The sequence below is a fragment of the Onychomys torridus genome, chromosome 14, assembly GCF_903995425.1.
Source record: "Onychomys torridus chromosome 14, mOncTor1.1, whole genome shotgun sequence".
Taxonomy (NCBI): domain Eukaryota; kingdom Metazoa; phylum Chordata; class Mammalia; order Rodentia; family Cricetidae; genus Onychomys; species Onychomys torridus.
Genome location: NC_050456.1, coordinates 10,170,370 through 10,193,460, shown reverse-complemented (window position 1 = coordinate 10,193,460; position 23,091 = coordinate 10,170,370). Strand labels below are relative to the sequence as shown.

Below are 23,091 nucleotides of genomic sequence, written 5' to 3'. Positions count from 1 at the left end.
GATGCCATAACCACCTTAGCTCAGCTTGCTGGAGCTAGAAATCCTTAGTGAGTTTTAGAGCCTTGCTAAATGTCTGCTTGTTTTGTTTTTCCGTATCATGCTATATTCTATTAATTTATTCTAGAGGTTAGGGCTCTCTCATTCAGGTAAGGATGCTGGAGATTAGGGCCAGAAAATTGGCTCACAGGATAAAAATGCTTGCCATGCCTGATGACCTGAGTTCAGTATCTGGTACCCAGATGGGGAAAAGAGAGAACTGACTCCTGCAAGTTCTCTTCTGACCTCCATACATGCACCATGCAGCTCGTGTCCCAACACACACATAAAGTATTTTTAAAATGCCAAGAGTTATTTGAGCTAGTCCAGAGAGCCGCAAAGGTGGGAACGTTTTCAAAAAGTATCCTAATAGCTGGCTAGATCTGAGGAACACGCTTGGCTAGTTTAATGACCCACCCATCACATTATGACTGACTCACTGGTTTCACTTGTCTCCACCTCCTGAGTGCTGAGAAGGCAGATGCACACCACTCACGTCTTGCTTAAGCAGCGCCGGGAATCAAACTGAGGGCCTGTAAGCTGGGCAGACCCTTTACCAGCTAAAGCCACCTCCTAGGCACCTGGCTTCAATGAGCATCCACCAAAGTTCTCTAGCTTGTGGTAGGTACATATACTTCTCTGGTTTTTTTGATGTGTAGTATATATTACATTTGGCCTGTACATCCATCACCCGATAGATAGTTGATTTTTTTTCTACTTTTTAGATGATGTGAACAGTGCTTCAGATACACATTTTCAGAGTTCTTTTTCAATGACGTACAAGCAGACCTGCCCAGTTATAAGGGTCCAAAGTTTCCCATTTAGGGAGAAATAACTACTTAGATTATACAACTGTTTCACTGTATTTGAGTTTTTAAATGTATCCTGAAATTAATCAAACAACAAATGGACATTTTTAATCTTGCTATTTGTTTATTTTTAATTTGGAATAAAAAAGGGAGGGCAGCCTGGTCTACAGAGTTCCAGGAAAGGGGCCAAAGCTACACAGAGAAAGCCCCCTCTGGAAAAACCAAAAAGAAAAAAGAGGCAGCGTTCCTTTGGATTCTGAAGTCTGCAGTATTCTTTAGACACCAAGAGAGGGCAACCCTTCCATTTCATTTTGAAGTAAATGCCGATTACATAGAAAAAGGGTGTTTTTCAAATGACTGACGATAGACACATCATTTATTCTAATTGTCTACTAAACAAAATTTGGTCTATTTGGTCAATGTAGTTCTGGAGTTTGCTAAATTTTCTTTATAATTTGAGCTTCTAAACTACTTCTGATTTTTAAAAACATTATTTTTAAAGATTGATTTTTTTTTTAAAGTTATGTGTATGTGTGTATCTGTGTGAGTGTATGCTGCATGTAACACAGGTGCCCGCAGAGGCCAGAAGAGGATGTTGGAGCCCCAGGGCTGTTGGTAAGGCAGTTGTGAGCTGCTTGGCATGGGTGCTGGGAACCCTACTGGGGTCCTTCTGGAAGAGCAGCAGGTGCTCTTCACCTGACTCACTTTTCTAGCCCTAACCTTTAACTTACAGTAATTTATATAATAGATAGGCATCTAGGATGGCTCGCTGTATGCTTCAAATAAAGTCAGATTTTAGTCAGCGCTACATGGCTGCTTTGTGTCCCTTCAGCACATTTATCAGCATGGGCCTCTTCCTCCATGAAGATATAAAAAGGTGTATCAGATTACCAGTTTATTAGAGATAAACATCAATATAGACATTTATCAATACATGAGATATAACTTATAGAATATTGTTACATTTCCTTTAACCTAAAAGTTACTTTGTTTTCTTCTGACAGTTAAAAGAAATCAAAACCTTTTTGGGTCCCTAAAACTTTTGTGGTCTCCAAACACCATACCTACAATGCACACTGGATTAGCCAACTCTAGGCATGATACGGAAGAAAATGTAGTCTTTCATATTGTACAATTTTGTATCAACAAAGGAAGAGACTTACAGCAGAGTCACGCTTTGCCCCACTCTGAGGGTCTCTAGGCCCCTCGGCTGTTCACTGTTCTAGAAGGACACCACTCCACTGAGAGCCAGGTCCCCGACCCCTGTGTTCCTTAGGGACACTGACACCAGACCAGGACTGGCCTGTCTCCCCATCTCAAGTGCAGCCTTTTCAATTAGGAGCATTTGCCATTGTTTTTGACCGGGAACTGATCTGTATCTTCAGGCAGACCCACCCGCCAATGTCTTGTGCAGGTTTTTTAAGTGCAACAAGGGGATTTTATATAATGCCTGTCTGTGTTGCACCCCAGTACTTGGTCATTTTAATCAATGAAAGAAAATGTCAGCTCACTGTCCGAGCACCTTTTCCTATTGTGATAAAACACCCTGACAAAGGCAACTCAAGGAATGTCTGTTTACTCTGGCTCATGGTTCCAGGGTATAGTCCTTCGTGGTGGGGAAGTCAGGTTGTAAGCAGCAGGCCACAGGGTGCCAGTCCACAGTCAGGAAGAAATGAGTGCTCAAAGTTCCTGCTAAGCTAGTTTCCTCTGTGTCACTCCGCACCACCACCACATTCCTGAGGGTAATTTATTCTAAATATCCCTCACAGAAATGCCTGGAGGCTTGTCTCCCAATGAGTCCAGAACCTATAAGTTAACATCCAACACTAACCACCACACTATAACCATCAGCTGAATGTTTCATGTGATTCTAAACATAAATATCTAAACATAAATATAGTCTTTGGATGTTTTGAGGGTCAATCTATCAACCAATCATCAATCTGCTTCATCTAGAAGGTAGATAAGTTAAAGATTAAACAATAAATGAAGTCTTTCTCCTCTCCCTTCTCTGAGTATGGCCACTTTGCCTTTTCTCATGGATGCTTACAGTTCAGGCAGGATTTAGATCAACAGAAATACTTTCACATTGAGATTTAAAGTTCTAATGCACTCAATTTGGTGTGTGTGTGTATGTGTGTGTGTGTGTGTGTGTGTGTGTGTGTGTTTTATTTTGAGACAAGATCTGGCTGGCCTTGGATTCTTGATCATCTGGCCTCTACCTCTTGAGTGCTGGAATTATAGTCACTATGAACGGCTCTGTTTGTTTTTTAAGATAGAATCTCACCCCTGAAGCCCAGGCTGGCCTAGAATTCACCACAAGGCAAAAGCTGGTTGTAAAGTTGTGGCAATTCTCCTGCCTCAGCATCTGAAGTGTTGGTATTAGATGATTTAGGTCCCTACTTGGCTCACAAATGGATTCAGTTTTATCAGGTATGTAGGGAACTTCTCTACAGTCCCCGAGTGAGTAAATGAACTCTTTTAACCAGTGTTTTAATACATGGAGGATGTTATAAATGGAGGTGTCTAATGAACACATACATATATAAAATATTACATGGCCAAGTGTATCTACCACACAATGTCCGGAAATTCCCCTTTGCAGAAACAGTTTGTACTCGCAATAAATTAGATGTCTCTGCTAGATGATATTTACCTTCTTACAAAGTCATCAAAAAGGTCAAACAACACTTCCCCGTGGTGCTGGAAGTAAGATTTCTACTTGAACTGACTATTACTTCCTACAGTCTACACCTCCAAGCCCTCTTACTGCCTTCCTCCATATTTTCTAATGCTAATTATGGAGCTTGCACAGAGAACACAACAGTGAATGCCACACAAGGGAAGCCACAATCACTGTTCTAACGTAAACTCAGGAAGGGGTAGATTGTTAGATCTTCAGAAACTGTTCAAGACAAAAATCCTAGGTTAATAGTTTCACAGGTTAAAAGGGTAAAAATGTCATTGCCTCCTTGTTACTTGTCATAAAATGTCATTAATTCCTTAGTTTCCTTGATTGGAGGATCTGAGTAGGAAGGATTAAAGCCAATTTGTAGTGGGTAGCCATCCCAGCATTGGCCTGGAAGTTCCAACCCCCACTGAGGCTTTGGTAATGGTCACGCCCACAAGGCGGGGCAGAGGAGGAAGCGGAAGACGAAGGATCGGGAAGGACTCACTCTCTTGGTTCCCGGACTCTGGACGCTGGAGGTAGACCGAGCAGAGTTCTCCAGAGAACAACGCCGGATTGTGCTATACCCTTGCCAGACCCTGTAACCTACCCCCTCATTTGTAAGTACCCCACAAAATAAACCTCCCTTTTAACTACGTGGAGTGGCCTTAATAATTTCACCAATACCAATTAAGAAGTGCATTACTTACTCTTAAGAAAAATGGGAATTTTTTCCCATAAAATCCAACTCTGAAGAACTCAGGTTCCAGACGCTGCTGGTCCATGATTTTGTCATACAAAGAGGCTTCCATCATCTAGGAAAGTATAGAGGAAGTTCTGTGAATTCCATCTCACATTTCAGTCATACCAGTATAAGAACATGCTTCTATATACAGGTGAGACAGTTTAATTCATGCAGAAAAGGGCTCTGATTCTCTTTTAAGTGTTTCCAGGAGAAGATCTGCAAACCAACTTTGTAAATACATACTGAGTAAACATTTCAGACTTTGTGGGCTACATGGTCTCCTTGACACGTCTCAACTCACCAGGACACAAGCTATAGTTTACGAACCCATCAAAAGATCCAGGGTTTTACTACATGTTGCTACCTGAGCAGAAGATTTCTATAAGTCTATCAAGGAAATGTTTACTTCATCATAGATACAGAGAAAGTAGAAATTAACATGAAAAATTAGAAACCACGCCTTTTGGGATAAGTTTTGTGCCAGGTGTTCTAACCTGTGGATTTGCTTCCCCCTTGCACACAGTAGTTCAGGACATAAGGAAGGTGCAGCCTCCCCAGGTAGGATGGGGGTAAATCACCAACCTGAGCCAAGGGAGGTGTGCAGCACAAAGTGCTGTCTAGGCTAAAAGCTCTTAAGTGTGGCTTTGACAATGTTTAGACTAGGTAGCAAACATAGCTATGGCTCCCCTTTTGTGGTATTATCATCCCTGGGGCTTCCAGGGAAAGACTAATATTGTACTTGAATGCCTCCCCTCCCCCAGTAACAGCGCCCCAGGGAGCAGTTGGTATGAAGTGTAATGCTCTGGGTTTATAAAAATCTTAGTGACTATGGGACCCAAGGGCTCTCACTGGTAAACACTGTAACCTCTCCTCTGTTGCAGGGATAGGATTCCAAGAGAAGTTGAATAGCAATATTTTTATATAAAGCTGTGGGTCCTGCCAGCATCAGCATGATGAACTGAAGCTAAAATGGGATGATTTTTTTCCTTTAGTTTTCAAGCTTGGAGAACTCTCAATGACCTACTGTCATGAAGTCCTATGACAAAAGCAGAGGGTAAGTTCCCAGCAGGTGAATAAGGTGCTGGTGGTGGTGCAAGGGGGCTTTGCAAGCTGTTGAAGATTTGTGTACTCTTGTTTCCAATGACAACCTCAAAATTGGAATATCATTATCACCTTAATATGTAAAGGCAAAAGATTTTGTCTTAGAAAGCTAGATGACCTCAGCACTCATCAGGACCTTGACTATACACCATGACACAAAATGCTTGTCACTCCCAAGAATAAGGACTTGTTTCAACTTATAAGCACGGAGATACAAACCAATGACTCAGGACTACAGAATATTAACATCCCTGAGTACCTTGTACTAAAAACCTCAGTTTAGTGAGAACATATTTCTGAAGGTACAGAAAGAGTTCATGCAGGATTTGTTCCTAATTTATTTTTAACATGAGAGCCACCCTACCATTTTGTTTTGCAGATTGTAGTAGTAAGAAATGTATATTGTCAGATTTCTGTGTGTAACTGGGAAGCTCTTCAATGCAGAGGTTTTCCACAAAAAAAAAAAAAAAAAAAAAAAAACCTTAAAATATTAATCCTTGATTAGATTGTGTATTTCAGATGTGGGACTTCAGAAACAGATCAAGGGCTCCTTCTTGGTATATTAAATAAAAAAAAAAAACCACACAGACCAATTTGTTATTTCTCCTCATAAGTAGCTGAGTATGCTTCATGGAAAATGACTTATCTTAGAAAAAGTTTCTGCAAGGTGTATAAAGATGGTCACAACGTTGATTTCCTATAGCCCCGCTGGGAAGTTAATCAAAAAGCATACCACGCCTGATTCATAATCACCCAGGTACTTTACCCTCATCTTGCTCAGGTTCCTGTAGTCATAGTAACTCTCATACTGCTCTGCAATCTTCCGGCACAAGATAATGCCATTCTCCCAACACTACAGACAGACAGACAGTAACACAAAAGTAAGCATTCATTGAATTTATACATCTCTATCCAAAGGTCAGGATATGGATGCTTTTGGATCATAAAGCCTTACTCTCTAAGACTTTACAACTAACTAAAGTAGCAATATTGCCATTTTAACCATGAAAATGACATGCAATTAACATATAACTTGTTAAAAATCTTCAGAAAGTTGGAAATGACAACTCCTCATTACATTCACTAACACATGGTGGAAAAACAATATTTTCTTGTGTTATATCACAATCACGCTCTGGAAACAACTATAGTTTCACAACAGCCACATACATGGGTGCACACAGACTCTCAGTGCTCAAAAGGGAATTATCATTGATTCCTACAGCCCAATAACTCAAGTGTGGCACCCTGGACTCTTTGCTTGGCTAGCATGTACTTACAAATCGTGAGGGCCATTAGATTCTGGTTAGGTCAGTGTGTTATTTTTGGAAGACATGTTTAAATTTGGTCATCTAGCATACTATCAACAAAATTTTTCTTCAGAAGCCTAGACTGTCAGTATTTGTGGCTTTAGGGGCATATAACCTTTGCCACACTTATTCAATTCATCCATTGTTGTCTGAAATCAGTATAGTTATAAGTGAGAATGGCTATGTTCAACAACTTAATAGGTAAAAGCTATTTATAGCCTGTAGGTGTAGGACTGTGAGGTGATCCTGACCTATAGCACAGACTTCTGGGATGGGCCAATTCATGAGATTTTAAAATTACACACTGATGAATCAATCCTGGTGATCAATGTGGTGACAGATGTCACATCCATCACCCACAGGGACCCACAGCCACATAATATGTAGAGAGTGAAAGACCTTGGAACACTCAGCCCTAAATGGATGTCTCCATCAAGTCCCTCCCCTCAGGGTTCAGGGAGCCATGCAGCAGAGGAGGCAGAAAGAGCATAAGAACCAGAGGGATGGAGGACACAAGGGAACAGGGCCTTCTAAACACAGCAGGGCAGATGCGCATATGAACTCACAGAGACTGAGGCAGTATGCACCGGGCCTGCCTGGATCTATACCAGATGGGTTTCTAGAGCTGACAGAAGTGAACACAAGGACCCACTCTAACCCAAAAGCTATCTCCAATTGACAACCGCTTGCAAATGAAAATTTAGTTTTCTCCAAGGAAGTCTCACTGGGGAAACAAACAAGTCTTAAGGGTAGGCCCCATGCTCAGCAGTAGATAGCCTACAGAAAACAAACTCAGTGAGATCTTTGGAGGTTCCTTGTCTTGTAATGCTGTGTGAGGGCTTCCCACTCCCTATTGTGAAATATTACTTTAACTATGTAAAGATGTGTTGCATTTGTTTAACTAGGCAAAGATGTGTTACATTTATTTATGTTTCAGAATGTTACTTTAACCATACAAAGGTGTGTTGCATTTGTTTATGTTGCATTTGTTTAACTATGTATAGATACATTTGTTTGTAGTAGAATATTATTTTAAGGTGTGATACTTTTGTTTATGTTGTATTTGTTTAACTCTGTGAAGCTGTGTTACTGTGCCTGTCTAAAACACCTGATGGTCTAATAAAGAACTGAACGGCCAATAGCAAGGCAGGAGAAAGGTTAAGTGGGGCTGGCAGGCAGAGAGAATAAATAGAAGGAGAAATCTGGGAGGGGAAAGAAGAAAGGAGCCAGAGGAGGACTGCAGGGGCCAGTCACCCAGCTACACAGCAACCCAGAGAGTAAGAAACAAAGAAAGGTATACAGGAATAGAAAGGAAAAGCCCAGAGGCAAAAGATAGATGGGATAATTTAAAGTTAAGAAAAGCTGGCAAGAAACTAAGCCAAGCTAAGGCTGGGCATTCATAAATAAGAAAAAGCCTCTGAGTGTGGTTCGATTGGGAGCTGGGTGACGGCCCCCCAAAAGACCAAAATAGCAATAACATTTGTTTATGCTATGGAATATTACTTTAATGATGTAAAGATGGGTTACATTTGTTTATGTTGCATTTGTTGAAGTATGTAAAGATGTGTTGCTGTTTTACCTTGTCTGCTAAGGCACCTGATTGGTCTCATAAAAAGCTGAACATCCAATAGCTAGGCTGGAGAGGGATAGGCAGGACTTGTGGGCAGAGAGAATAAGTAGGAGAAGGAATCCAAAGAGAGAATGAGGGAGGAAGAGAGGAAGATGCCCAGGGCTGGCAAGCCAGCCAAGCAGCTGCCAGACATGGAGGAAGCACGAAAGCAGGACAGACAGAATGAGAGGAAGGTAAAAAGCCCTGAGGCAAAACACAGATGAAGAGAAACAGGTTAAATACATTATAGGAGCTAGTGGGACAAGCCTAAAGTAAGGCCAAGCATTCATGATTAATAATAAGTCTCTGTGTCATGATTTGAGGCTGGTGGTCCAAAAAACCCTGCTATACTCTTTTCTTTCTTCTTTAAATTTTTTTAACTTTATGTTTTAATTTTATTCTCATTCTCTCTCTTTCTCTCTAGCCTTCAAGTCCTTTGTGTATATATTATGCCTTCCAGTTTGTGTTTTTATAGGATTCTTGAGTATGTCTCTGTATCTCTTTCTTGTGCCTTTTCTTGGGTTTTCTTAGCATATTATATTATATTTATTATATTATATTATAATTATATTCCCTTAGAAACTTGTTTGTTTTCTAATGAGATACAGAAAGGGGTGTGTCTGGAGGGTAGAGGAAGTGGGGAGGAACCAGGAGGAGTAGAGGGAAAAGAAACCATAGTGTGTGTGTGTGTGTGTGTGTGTGTGTGTGTGTGTGTGTGTGCGCGCGCGCGCGCTTGCCAGAGTCTGTTTTTCCCTTCTTCCATGTGATTCATGGGGATTGGACTCCAGCCCTCAGGCTTATCAGCAGGTGCCCTTACTAAATGAGCTCCTAGTCTATATATTTTGGTGTAGTAGCTAGAGTGGACTAAGACAGCATCACTACCTCAGGATCAGTGTTAGTCAAAGGGTGATAAAGAGCTTGGGCACATGGGAATATCCCAGAGGCCTCATTAAGACCATGGATTCCCCAGGCCTATGACAGAACTACTTAATCAGAAGATCTGGTCCCGGAAACATCCTGTGAAGAAGCTCCTGGTGCTTCTATCTACAGACTCTCTAGGGCGAGGCCCCTGCCGGGGAAGAAACGCACACCACAAGCTCGCGCTGGCAGGCCACGTACTTTGCCTCTGTCGAAGTTCTGGATGATGGTGAGGTGCAGATGCTCCTTGCGCTGCCATTCTGTCTGCATGGGGTAGGTCAGGAACTCCCTGAGGGGCCGGTCAGACCACTCCAGCAGCTCATCATACAGCAGGAGGGTGTAGGCAGCTTCTGCAGCCAAGGAGGAGCACAGCGAGTCAGTCAGGCTCAAATCGCTTCCTTGCCATTGGGATTGGTTTCCCAAACTCAATACTTGTTTCTGAATTTCATAGTATAGCAGAAAAATAAAACGTCAGGAATACAGGAAACGAGGCAGTGAATGGTGACTCCCCTTGCTGACAGTCATCAGGGACCTGAAGTGAATCTTTGGGTTTCTATTATTTTTTTGTCTCACTCTTGTTTTTTAGTTTTCCTCGCTATAACATTCACATGCTTTGGGCACAATTAACCTGTTCGAGGAAGTCATGTTATAGGCAATTCAAAGATGTAGTGTGGACATGCCATTGTTTACAGGGACAATTCGTAAGTATGTCTCTTGGAGACTAGAAGACTTCAAAAGCAAGCTAACTAACTACAACTAACTAACTACTAACTGTGCTGGCCAGTTAATTATATGTCAACACGAAACCCCAACTCAGAAAATCCTCCCACCAGATTGGCCTGTGGGCAAGTCTCTGGAGCATTTGCTTGATTGATAATTTGATGCAGGAGGGCCCAACCCACTGTGGGCAGTACCACCCTTGGGTGGAGGTGGTTGGGCCTGGTATAAAAAAGCAGACTGAGCAAGCCATGGGGAGCAGGCCAGTCAGCAGCACCCCTCCACGGCCTCTGCATCGGCTCTTGCTTCTTTAGTTCCTTGTCCTGACTTCCTTAGAGGACGGGCTGTGAGGTGAGCATAAAGGAAATTCAAAAGCAGCTTGGCGAGGAAAGGTCATTATTCCTGCAAGAGAAACCCTAACTACGAAGGTAACTAAGTAGCTAATTAAGGGCTGCATGAGCACAGGGAGATGATGATTCAAAGTGCAGTCAGAGTTTAGAAGGGGCCATAAAAGCCAGAGAAAGCCGAATGAAAACAAAAAGCAAAACCTAAGCAAACACCTGCATCAGCATCGGGATCGGTGGTTGATGAAGTGCATGTATGGGGCAGGTAAATGCTACATGGACTATGTGATAAGACCCTCCTGGATGAACCCACAGGTCTCCCTATGTATCCTTGGCTGGCCCAGAACTTGCTATGTAGACCAGGCTGGCCTCAAACTCAGAGATCCACCTGCCTCTGCCTCCTGAGTACTGGGATTAAAGGCGTGCACCACCATGACCAGCTCCTGGACCCACAAATTTTAATAAAGCCACTGAAGCCACTATGTGTTTGGCCTGACTGGATTTACTGCAGACACAGGTCCAGTGATTTCTCATATGCACAAGGGTAAATGGCATGCACACTTGACAGACAGGAGCATATTTAATGTACTATTTGCCGTTTTGTAGGTTGCTTCTTTTCCTGAATAAAATGCATAACCAAATAGCAATAATAGTAAGAACCAGAATTCATGGTCATAGATAAAAGGCTAGAATAATTTTTTTCAAGAACTATAACAGCCAACTCATTTTCTTCCTTGAAGGGAAATGCCCAACCCTTATGTTACTACTCCATTTAACTACCATAGCTCACGTCTCTGCAACGATGTAACAGTAGCTTTAAGTGCAATATAAATGTATGGTGAGTTATTTTTCCCTTCACTTATTGGACTTAAGGCAACTACACACCAAGTTCTACTCTAATTCTTTGCCTTTGCCTCTTACACACAGATGACCCGAGACAAAGCCTCTAGCCTTTATTCTCGCCAATGACCTTGGTGAATACCAGCAATTTCCTGGCTTTATTTTTTTTTGTGGCAGTTTTTGTAACTCAGCACCACTCTCTTACCTTCCTCCTGTAGTATGTGCCCTGCTACTAGTATGGCCTTTGCTCAGTGCATGTGACTAAGCTGCTCTCCCAAAATACATGCAGCTAAAATGATGCATTTAGGTTATTTAGGGTGAGGGGAGTGCTGCTAACTTTCTGTTTGCTACCACCATCTCCCTCCATGTATTTCAAGTAAAAAGGACTCAGCCATTGTGGCGTTTAAGAAGCTTTGGTAGCTGTGGGGCTTCCAGCCTTCAGAGTTGAAGCCTTTGAGGAAGAAAGTGAGATGTGTCTTGGTCCAGGAAGAGCCAGGCACAAAGAAGCTGTTCTCAGTGGACTTGTGTGGGTACATGCTGGCCGCCTTCTCGTGGGATTAAATGTGAGATGGACAGAATTTTCACCAAGGGTGAAAATGGGTGGACACAGACAGCTGAAACGACAGAGGCTGCCATTGCAGTCTACGCTGGCTGTGCAGGAATCCTCAGCTCATTTTAGGGACTGTGCTGTACTCAGAAGTGTCTAGCCAACTGTGTTCCCTTCTTGGACCATGAGGATCTACACCAACTGGTCCTCCAGTCTGTTCCTTCAAGCCTGAGCAACGCCCATGTTCCATTAATGACCTACTTTGGGGGCATTTCCCTTGTTTCTCCCAGCCCTGGAGAACTGGGAAGTTCCCCCAGAGAATAACTGAGCTAGTCTCTGCATTAAGAGGCTAGAGGCAAGCCCTTCTCAAAGATGCCCATGGAATGAGACAAAGGGACCCTGAGAGTCAGATTCATAGAAAGAGTAGGAGGAATGGAGACTTAGTGTTTAACAGGCCAAGTTTTTCAGTCAGGGAAGCTGAGGAAAGTTCTAGAACTCAGAGGTGAGGTGCATAAACTGCACACTTAAAAATGGTTATGGTGGCCGGTCGGTGGTGGCGCACACACACTTTTAATCCCAGCACTTGGGAAGCAGAGGCAGGTGGATCTCTGTGAGTTTGAGGCCACCCTGTGAATTCACAGAGTGAATTCCAGGACAGCCAAAGAAAGCTACACAGATAAAAAACCCTGTCTCAAAAAAAGGGGGGGAGGGGAGGTTTATGGTGGAAAATCACAAGTGACACATGACACATTTCCCCAAAATTAAAGACAAAAGTTTCTAGCCCTTCTCCTACTTCCCAGACACAGCATCTTAGCATCTCTAGAAGGCCAGGTACCAGACATAGCATCTTAGCATCTCCAGAAGTCCTGGTACCAGACATAGAATTTTAGCATCTTTACAAGGCCAGGTACCAGACATAGCATCTTAGCATCTCCAGGAGGCTAAGTATAGGTGAGTGACACCTGGAAAATCTGAGAAAGTAGAGATGCTGACAGGTGGACAGAGGTTGCTGAGAAACAAATGCCTGCGGGCCAGACACTGTGGAGAAGTCAAATCACAACTGCATTAGAATGTGGTTGGGAAAGTGAGGATACACAGCTGAGGGAGGGATGCATGTTGAGAGCATTGCTGATACTGATGAAGGGAAAGCATGCATACTTTCTGATGTGACCCACATGACACCCTTCGAGACTGATCTTGAACAACTTAAAGTTACCAGTGTTTCAGTGTGCACGCTGTTCTATGTTCACCTTTCTGTTCTTCGGGAGCTGATATGTACTGAAGAGGCATGGATCCCAAGGGACAGTCTTTCAAAGAGTTTAAAATTCTCAACAGAAGGTACCACTGCATGGTTAACTACAGGCCATTCCGTTATTCTGACAAGTGTACAGATAGGAAAGCATTATGCAAGAGGAAGTAACACAGAGGAATGGAGATGAATTAGGAATGCAAGGCAGCATTTCAGAAGGCTGCAGAAAGGTTAAATCATTCCTACAGGAAGGAAGGTTTCCCCAGCAACTTCAAGTGAGGACACAGGAGAGAAGGAACTATTAAGGACAGTGAGGTGCCTCAGAAGGTAAAGGTCGTAACATGCAGGCCTGGTGACCTGAGTGTGATTCCTGTAACCTTCATAAAGGTAGGAGAGGGAACTGACTCCAGAGAGTCTTCCTCTGACCCCCACATCAGCATGGGATGCACGCCCATACACACACACACACACACACACACACACACACACACACACACACACAATGCATGAAATAAACCATCATATGGGAAAAGCACACATTACTTCTGCTTTGGGGAATGCGGAACTCTGAGTAAAGGAAAAGCACCCATCTCTGGCATCTAGGACAAATTAGGACTTTTTTGCGGGGAACTCAAACACTTCTGTGCAGATGTGGAATAACTGTCCTCAGCTCACTCTATCAATTCTTATTCCATCAATTTTAAAACAGTCTATCATGCTGCACTGTCCACTTCATGATTAAGGAGTTATAAGCACTGAAGTAAAATCTTCATAGCAGGAGTTAAAATTGAATTGATGAGTGCATTCATCAGCAATGTATTTAGAATTTATTTAGGTCTCGTATTCGTAAGCTCTCTTCTAAGAGCTGACTATGGACAAGAAACCATCATTTCTGTCCTCAAAGGACTCATCCTTAACTGGGAATTACCTATCTATCTATCTATCTATCTATCTATCTATCTATCTATCTATCTGTATCTGTACAATCACATATATACATGCACATAATGTGAAATATAATTAATAATAAAAACAATGTGATAAGTACTTTAAAATAGAGAATATGGATCTAAAAAGATGGCTAGCTCAGTGGTTAAGAGTGCTTTCTGCTCTTCCAAAGGACCTTACTTTGAGTTCCAGCACAGACATAAGGTAGCTCACAGTTTCTTGTAACGCCAACTCCAGAGACTCCAATACCCTATTCTGGCCTCCTTGAACACCCATACACATATGGCATACACAAACACACATGCACACACTCCTGAAAATAAAGCAAAGAGAATGGGGAAAGAGACAAAAAAGCTCAGTCCAGCCCATGGATAAAGGATGGTAGGTATGGAGTTGGTGAGGGAACTTGAAGGAAGAGAACCTCAGAACAGGGACAGACTGCCTCAAGGAAGAACCCATACACCTCAGGAATCAACTTGAGGGAGATTAGAAAGAGCCCTGGGTGGCATCCATGTTTCTAGACTATAAACAGAAGTGCTACAGAGATGGTCAGACCAGCTAGAGGCACTAGAGGCCCATTAAAATTCTAGAACTGTTACCAAAGCATTTCTTCACTTGGAAACCAAGGAAGGGCCAAAGTTCAGGAACTCCCTAGAAGAAAAGTGGGGCAAAGCCCTCAATTTGTCATCTCAAACCCATGGAAAGGATTCTGGTTAAGTGGAACAAGCACCTTCCACTCTATCTTTACTAGTAAGTACAATAAAACACTCAATAGAATATATAAGACAATTCTTGGAGGATTTTGAAAAGCAATTAAGAGCAAGGAAAAGGCACACTTGAAGATCATAATGTGTTCATTTGTCTACTTTTAATTTCTGCCTTTTATGTCGCCTATCTTAGACTTTCTGCAAATGGGATCACACAATCACAGCTCCAAGAAGAGCTTTTCTCTTACAGGGCTGGGAAAGGACTCCTGTGGCATGAGCTCTTACACTCTCTGTCTTCCTCCTCCTCTTCTTCCAACCTCAGTTCCATAGCCAGAATCCTAAGAACTGGGAGCGCCCAGGCCATGGGAAGAGTGGGGAACCAATGGAGAAAAAAGGATCTCAAGAAAGATCTCTTCATTTTGTATGTGTCATTTTGGGCTGATCTCCACGTGCATATTTGTAGAGCAGACCATGACTGACACAGGTAATGCACCATGGTACAGATCACAGCCAAGGAGCCAAGACCCATGTTGGGTGGTGCACATGCACAGAGCTGGAGTGGCAGCATGGAGGCCTTAAAAATCAGACGTTAGAGTCATAACCCCAGAAAGTGGTGCAGGACCTGAGGTTTCAGCCTAACTGGACTGACTGCCAAAATTAAAAATACCAATTTTGACAGAATGCTGAATCTTGTAACATAATGTTCAGAAGGTCCAGGATGTAATCTAAAATTACTTGGCATTCAAGAAACCCGAGAACTAAATAACTATCCGAGGGAAAAAGCAATTAGCAGATGCCATCCCCAAGATGACTCACAGTTTGGAACCTTAGACTATGAAGCCGCTTTTGAGACCAGGCCCCACGTAGTAAACGGGAACACTCTTGAACAACGGAGAAGATGGGTTCTCTGTATAGAAACTGAAGCTTTGGGAAGAAAACGGCAGACTGGGGATTTTAGAATGGACGCATAGAGCAACAAAATCAACATTTCATTGGAAAGGCTCAGGAGCTGGACAGAGATGAGAGAAGGGGATTGGTGGCCTTGACATAAAGCAAAATTAACATCTGGCCTAAAGCACAGGCAAAAGTAAAGTTGGGGTGGGGGGATGGCAGAGTCCTAGGACTTGTGGGACAGTCACCAGAGGCCAAGTACTCATTTTACTGCAGTCCCAAAAGAAAAGACTGGTATGTAAAACATATTTTGAGAAAATAATGCCTAACCCTTTTTCAAATTTGGTGAAGGGAAAACATTTATAGCTCAGAAGAGCTAGCAAACCTAAACATGTTAAAGAAAACCATGCCATGTATGCCATAATCAAACCACCAAAGGCCAAATACAAATTCTCAAAAGCAACCAGAAAACACTCCACAGTAGGTCATTAAAATAACTACATATGTGTCTCACCAAAAGCAGGGCGGCCAGGAGACAATGACAACACTTTTGAAGCATAAAAATAAGAGAACTATTCACTTAGAATTCTGACTCCAGCAAATGTGTCCTTCAGGGGTGAAGGTATGCTATGGTTGGATCTAGAAATGTCCATCAAAGCCTCATATGTTAAAGCTTGGTCCTGGGTTCGAGAGATAGCTCAAGAGTTAGGAGTTTTAGCTGCTCTTCCAGTGAACCTGAGTCTACTTCTAGCACTCATGTCAGCTGCTCTCAGCCACCTGTAATTCCAGCTACAAGGGAGGTGACACCTTTTCTTGCTTCAGAGGGTACCTGTCCATGTATGGCCTTCACTCATGCATACAAATACACATAAAAAAATCTTAAAAGAGGAAGCTTGGTCCTTACATCATTGTTATGGAGAGATGGCTGGGAACAGTGAGAGGTGGGGCTTGGTGGAAAGGTTTAGGTTATGAGAGTCATGCATGAAGAGAATCATGGGGTGGCTTGGAAAGGTTTAGGTTATGAGAGTCATGCATGAAGAGAATCATGGGGCTTCTTCTTTGGGTCATAACCACACCATGAGGGGCTACACTTCGCCATACATTCTCCCTGCCATCTCCCCCCTACTTTGCTCCAAGTCCACAGGCAACAGAGCCAACTAACAATGTACCAAAGCTTCCAAAACTCCAAACCCAACAAACCTTTCTTCTTTCTAAGTTGATTAGTGTAGATATTAGGTCTCGATAACAGAAAGGTGACTAGTAACAAGAGGCAATAAAAATATTCTTAGATGAAGAAAAACTTGAGAACTCTTCACTATTCAGTCTCTTAAAGGCAATGAAATTCTTTGGGATAAATAAAAATGGTAAAAAAACTGAGAACTTAAGAATGGAGAGTCATCCAAGTAGCCAGTATCTTAGTAAACATAGTATACCTTCTAAAAATTGGTATCCCATGAAAAGCAAAGATCATCATCAGTATCTGATGGAATTTTCAGTGAAGACAGATTCAACACACATGAAAGCAGAGCACAGAGTAGGGCAGATCCAGGGATCCTCCTGGCTACAAAGATCCCATGTTTAAATTAACACAGCAAAGAGTTAGGTATCTACTTCATAATCCCTCGGGCGACCTCCAAAAGATCACGTAAAGACAGAGTCAAAAATACAGTACTGAAAAACATACATATAATTAAAACGCATTTTGATTTTAAAAGAGAAGTGCCTGAGTCTTCATCTCTAATTACGAAAAGCAGAGGAGTTATCATGTTGAATGCATCATAGCTCGCTCACCCGCCCTCTCCCTCCTCCCAACCCCACTCCCCACCCCCATCTAAGCCCCAAGCAGAATTACCTGTGAAGTTCTGCGCCTTGAGGTGCAGGTCGTAGAGTTTGTGGATGTAGCGGATGTACATCTCCTCCTTATTCAGTTCAGTTTTATAGAAGTTCTGTGAAAAAGAGCACAGGCCTGATGTTTCCTCAGCATTGAGGCTGACAAATATTTCCGTTTACTTTGTTAAAGTTCTGTGTCTTCAGGAGAACTGATGTGTATTTTTCCCTTGTAAAGTATCTTTTTAATAATAAAATGAGGAGACTGAATTACAGTAACTGATCTTCAGTCTGACCCTGTGTTCAACATTATCTGGCAATTATTGGCTAAGATGGTAATTCTTGGGTTGTAATCAATGATTTGAATTCTTCTTTCACTTTCTTTTTCATTTCTTTTTCTTTTAAGACAGGGTTTTGTATGTAGCCCATCCTGGCCTAGAACTCACAACATGATACTCCTGCCATAGACTCCAAGAGCCAGGATGACCACGTACCCAATGATGGTCTCTTGTTTTCTTGTTACTTTCCATTATTTGTTCTCAATTTTGCCGTCAATTGGGCAGTCAGCCTATTCAACTAAAATATTAAAAAGATATAATAAACTACCTGTATATTCAATATGCTGATTGGCAGCAGGGATATTTTTGATTTCACATATACTTGGCTTTTTAAAGAAAGAAGTCTTTAGGACATAAAGTAAGGATGTGTAAACAAGGTAAAGGAGCTTTTCTTGCAAAGCATAGTGGCACATGCCTTTAATCCCAGCAGAAAGCAGAGAGAGAGGGGTCTCTGAGTTTGAGGTCAATCTGGGCTACATAATGAGTTCCTGGCCAGTCAGGGCTACATAGAGAGACACTGGCTCAAAAACACAAACAAAATTCATTTTTTTTCTTCCCTGGAAAATTATGTTAAAAGAACAGATGAAGTTGCTTCTCATTGTTAAGTCACGTTTCTAAGTTGTGTTAATTTCTTTTTCTTTTCTTTTTTCTTTCTTTCTTTTTTTTAGACAGGGTCTTACTATGTAGCCCTGGCTATCCTGAAACTCATTAAATAGATCATGTTGGCCTCACACTCCCAGAGATCCACCTGCCTCTGCCTCCCCAGTGCTTGGATTAAAGTATGCCTAGCAGTCATATTAAGTTTTAATGCTCTTAGTTTATGTTTAAAACATAAAGGTATCAAGCTAGAACCCTCATCCAGTGACTGATGGAAGCAGATGCAGAGATTCATGGCCAGGCCCCAGGCGGAGCTCCAGGAGTCCAATCGATAAGAGAGGAGGGATTATATGAGCAAGAGATATCGAGACCATGATTGGAAAAAGTACAGAGACAACTAGCCAAACTAGTGGAAACACATGAACTGTGAACCAATAGCTGAGAAATCTCCATGGAGCTGGATAAGGGAGACAGTTGATGAGCTTGAACTATTTAAGAGACCCCAGGCAGTGGGACCGGGACCTGTCCCTAGTGCATGAGCTGGCTTTTTGGAACCTAGAGCCAATGCTGGGACTCTTTGCTCAGCCCTGGTGCAGGGAGGAGGGGCTTAGACTTGTCTCAATTGAATGTACCAGGCTCTGCTGATTCCCCAGGGGAGACCTTGCCTTGGAGGAGGAGGGAATAGGGGGTGGCTTGGGGAGGAGGTCTAGGGGGTGGGAGGAGGGAGGACAGGGGAATCTGTGGTTGATATGTAAAACAAATAGAAAAATCTCTTAATAAAAAGAAAAAAAACCCTTAAAGATACCAAGAATTTTATTTCTGCTTATTATTATGGAATGTGCTTATTGAAACCATTAAGATAAATAACTAATTTTGTTTTACAAATCTGAATTTCATTAAACTTCTCTAAAATATTTTACCAAGTTTTATCAAAAATTCAGTTTTTACTTAGCTGGCTATATGAGTTGCAGGTACATTATGAAATCCCTGCTTCAAACACACAATCTCAAGTAGTACTTATCGTTGTTTGGCCTGATGCTACTTGGTATATGCAAGACACTGGCTGGTGCTGGGAAGGAAAGCTATTTACTTGAAAGAGTGCCAGGTTTCTGAAACAGAAAATGCCAGGAATTCTATAGGTTTCTATAGCTGCTGAGCCAGTCAGGGACCGAAGGATCCACTCTACTGTCTGTCCATTACCTGACTGGTGTCCATTCTTGAGCCCAAGGACTCTTTGGACTATGAGGACACTGAGGTTGGATTGAATGCATTATTACTTCCAAACCCACGCCATCTGCTCTCCTTGCCTTTCCTCTCCTGTGGATCCTGGCATTCTTTAAAGAGCCAAGTAAGCAATGCTACTCAAACCTCCCTCATTATCACCAAAATCATCTTAATTAGCAAGAATTGTACCATAAACACATCTAACAGCCCCACAGCAGGTTTTACATTATTAAAGGATGATTTGCTCTAATAGCTTTCTGCTAAGGAGCTGCATTCTTTGAGAACAAAAATAAGTGATCACTCTATAAATGAATATTCCTCCTTAAGAGAAAAACCAAAGCTAACATCTCCCCAGCCGGCAGATGACAATCTCTCACATATGTCTGCTAAGAATTGTGATACAGAGAACAAAATAATAATTAAAGTTCCTCCTGTCAGTCATGTCAAATATTCTGCACTGTTACCAAGTGCACACTAGAGTTAAGCTCAGATCCCATACCTGCCGTCAGAGGTCTCCTGAAGAGGGTCTGCTGCTGACCTCACAGGAAGGGGAACTGAGGAGAACCATACTGCTAGAAAACATCAAAAACTTTCCATATGGAGTAGGAGCTAGAGAGATTAGCTTCAAAGTGATACATGTGCGTACTTAATAAGAATTCTTGTACTGGTTCAAAACTGGAACAGCTTTCAAAATGCGTGTGTTCTCTGCTCTTTGTTACACCAAAGCTCTCAGCATCGGTGTCAAGCGATTATTACATGGCCACTGATTTATGAGGCATCTGTGTTATTTCTATGAGGAGACAGGAAGGAATACAGAGCAAAGCACTCATTCTTTTACAAAGGAAAGGGCTTCTCCTGGTGGTCAAGTTGAGGAGATGAACTTAAGGGCTACGTTCATGGGCTCACAACCAAAGAGAAGGCATCTGGAAAAAAGGTGAGGATGGCAGAAGAGCATTCCTTAGGGAACAGGTAAACATTCTGCTTTGACGTTATTTATGAGCCTTTGTGCCTGGAGCTGGGAGGATAGCCTGGGCTGAGGATTCAAATCGAAGCTCACAGAGCACAAGCAAGGTCATGGAAAAGGCTTAGGTCCCTGACTGTGACTGAAAATACACAAAGCGGTGAGAAAATGGGAGGGAAGGACTGTGTCAAGCTGAGAATGGACTGCGAGAAGAGAGGTAAATGACTAGCGCAGTGGATGGGCTGAGGGTCTAAGGAGGAAGATTATATAAGTACACGAGTGTGAATGTGACACACCCTCGGGAGCATGCTTAGGTCTCCCTATTTTTAGGGCCTGGCAATTGAAAGAAGCATGTAAAAATTAATTATAAATGAGAAGGAAGAGGTGGGTGTAGTAAAGGAAGAGGATGTCATGAGCTCAGAAGAGCAGTGTAGCAAAAAACTGGGACAACAGAAAGTTGGTCAAGTGAAAGTTCAGATATGTGAAAGGCGACTGAGAGGAATGAGTAAAACATAAAAAAGAGCCCAGTGGGCTGAATGGAGGACAAGACACAACAAAAGAGCCCAGTGGGCTGAATGGAGGACAAGACACAACAAAAGAGCCCAGTGGGCTGAATGGAGGACAAGACACAACAAAAGAGCCCAGTGGGCTGAATGGAGGACAAGACACAACAAAAGAGCCCAGTGGGCTGAATGGAGGACAAGACACAACAAAAGAGCCCAGTGGGCTGAATGGAGGACAAGATACAATAAAAAATCCAGTGGGCTGAATGGAGGACAAGACACAATAAAAGAGCCCAGTGGGCTGAATGGAGGACAAGACACAACAAAAGAACCCAGTGGGCTGAATGGAGGACAAGACACAACAAAAGAGCCCAGTGGGCTGAATGGAGGGAAAACACAATAAAAGAGCCCAGTGGGCTGAATGGAGGACAAGACACAACAAAAGAACCCAGTGGGCTGAATGGAGGACAAAGACACAACAAAAGAGCCCAGTGGGCTGAATGGAGGACAAGACACAACAAAAGAGCCCAGTGGGCTGAATGGAGGGAAAACACAATAAAAGAGCCCAGTGGGCTGAATGGAGGACAAAACACAATAAGAGAACCCAGTGGGCTGAATGGAGGACAAAACACAACAAAAGAGCCCAGTGGGCTGAATGGAGGACAAGATACAATAAAAAATCCAGTGGATTGAATGGAGGACAAAACACAATAAAAGAGCCCAGTGGGCTGAATGGAGGGAAAACACAATAAAAGAGCCCAGTGGACTGAATGGAGGGAAAACACAATAAAAGAACCCAGTGGGCTGAATGGAGGGAAAACACAATAAAAGAGCCCAGTGGGCTGAATGGAGGACAAGATACAATAAAAAATCCAGTGGGCTGAATGGAGGGAAAACACAATTTCAAGGTGCAGGCAAAGACATTTGCAAAGGTTTCAGGGTGTCAGGGCCGGAATGCCAAGGACAGCACAAGTGTTCAGAACAGACAATGAAGTTTCATGTGTTCTCAGAAAGACAAGGAAAAGAAACCGGCATTTACAGTAGAAGTCATTCTTCTTCAATTCCAAATGAGATGAAGGAAAATTATCAAAAGCATTAGTTTACCACATAGTGAAATACCAAAATTAATGTCCAATGTATGATTATTCTTTTGTGGTGAGATACCATTCTATTTAATAATGAGGTTGGTGACACCTTTTATACATTTTGGTTGGCCCAGAGTTGTTTGTGGTTTAGACTGATATATATATATATATATATATATATATATATATATATATATATATATATATATATATATTGCTTAATTATACTCTAAAGAAGTATTTTCCTGCATGATAAATTATATGGTCATCTGGTTGTAACGTAACTCTTGGCAACAGCACAATCATGAACTCAGTCTACAAAGAGGTTAGTGAGTGAAACTTAAGTATATTAAATGGAAAACTTTCATTAGTTAGAGAAGAGCTCAGTAATGGCTATTAAAATGTAGAGGAGCTCTGTGAGGATGAGAAAGCAGAGAGGGAGTGGTCAACAGAGAAATAAGGGGACCTCCATTTGGCTACTGTGCTTTTCCTAGGAAAGTAACTAGACTGAGTTGGGTAAGCAATTCAGCAGGGGAGGACAGCACCCTCAGTCCCTCTGGGATGCCTCTGAGGACTGTCTGCAGCCACCAGCCCAGCGCACAGCAGGAGCATTCTGCAATGGTCCAAGCTGTGGATTGCTTTTCTGGGCTTCAGCCAACCTCAAGTTCACTATCTTCCTTTTAAAGAAAACATTTGTACATTTTGGTAAGAAACATCCTAGAAAAGAGCACATATTCAAGATCAAACAAAAATTAGTATTTCTGTGAAGAACAGCAAAGGTTAGGAGGAAAGGAGAAAACAGGCCAGGTTACTAACCAGAAGGCTAACTGTGCAGCCAATCTTTTTGCCATCCACTTCTCCCATTTTCATGCAGTCCCTAAAAACAGAAAGTAAGAGTCACACTTGGAACGTCCTTTCACGGGGAGAGCATAGGGTGTCCTTTGGTGTCTGGTGTGGGGTAGGGGAGGTGCTGTCAGAGATGAGACTGTGTAGATTCAGGGGAAGGTACTGGGGCTGAAGGTCTCGGACAGGACTGGGAGCAGAGACTGCCCCCAGGGCTGCAGTGTCTGCTGAGGACTTCACCTGCATGTCAAGGACTTTTACATCTATCCGAGGT

At 42.4% G+C, this 23,091-nt stretch overlaps 1 protein-coding gene across 4 annotated transcripts in view; it reads right to left on the bottom strand.

Moving 5' to 3' along the window:
• The window catches only part of Dock4 (dedicator of cytokinesis 4), a 406,069-nt gene that overhangs the window by 33,212 nt on the left and 349,766 nt on the right, over positions 1 to 23,091 (bottom strand). For all 4 annotated transcript variants that reach the window (XM_036206392.1, XM_036206395.1, XM_036206394.1 and 1 more), the window contains 5 exons: positions 22,791 to 22,851; positions 17,292 to 17,385; positions 9,398 to 9,546; positions 6,126 to 6,212; positions 4,224 to 4,328 (listed from right to left, as the gene is read on the bottom strand). In XM_036206392.1, the coding sequence (XP_036062285.1) occupies positions 4,224 to 4,328; positions 6,126 to 6,212; positions 9,398 to 9,546; positions 17,292 to 17,385; positions 22,791 to 22,851 (496 nt within the window). The remainder of the gene's footprint in view (positions 1 to 4,223; positions 4,329 to 6,125; positions 6,213 to 9,397; positions 9,547 to 17,291; positions 17,386 to 22,790; positions 22,852 to 23,091) is intronic.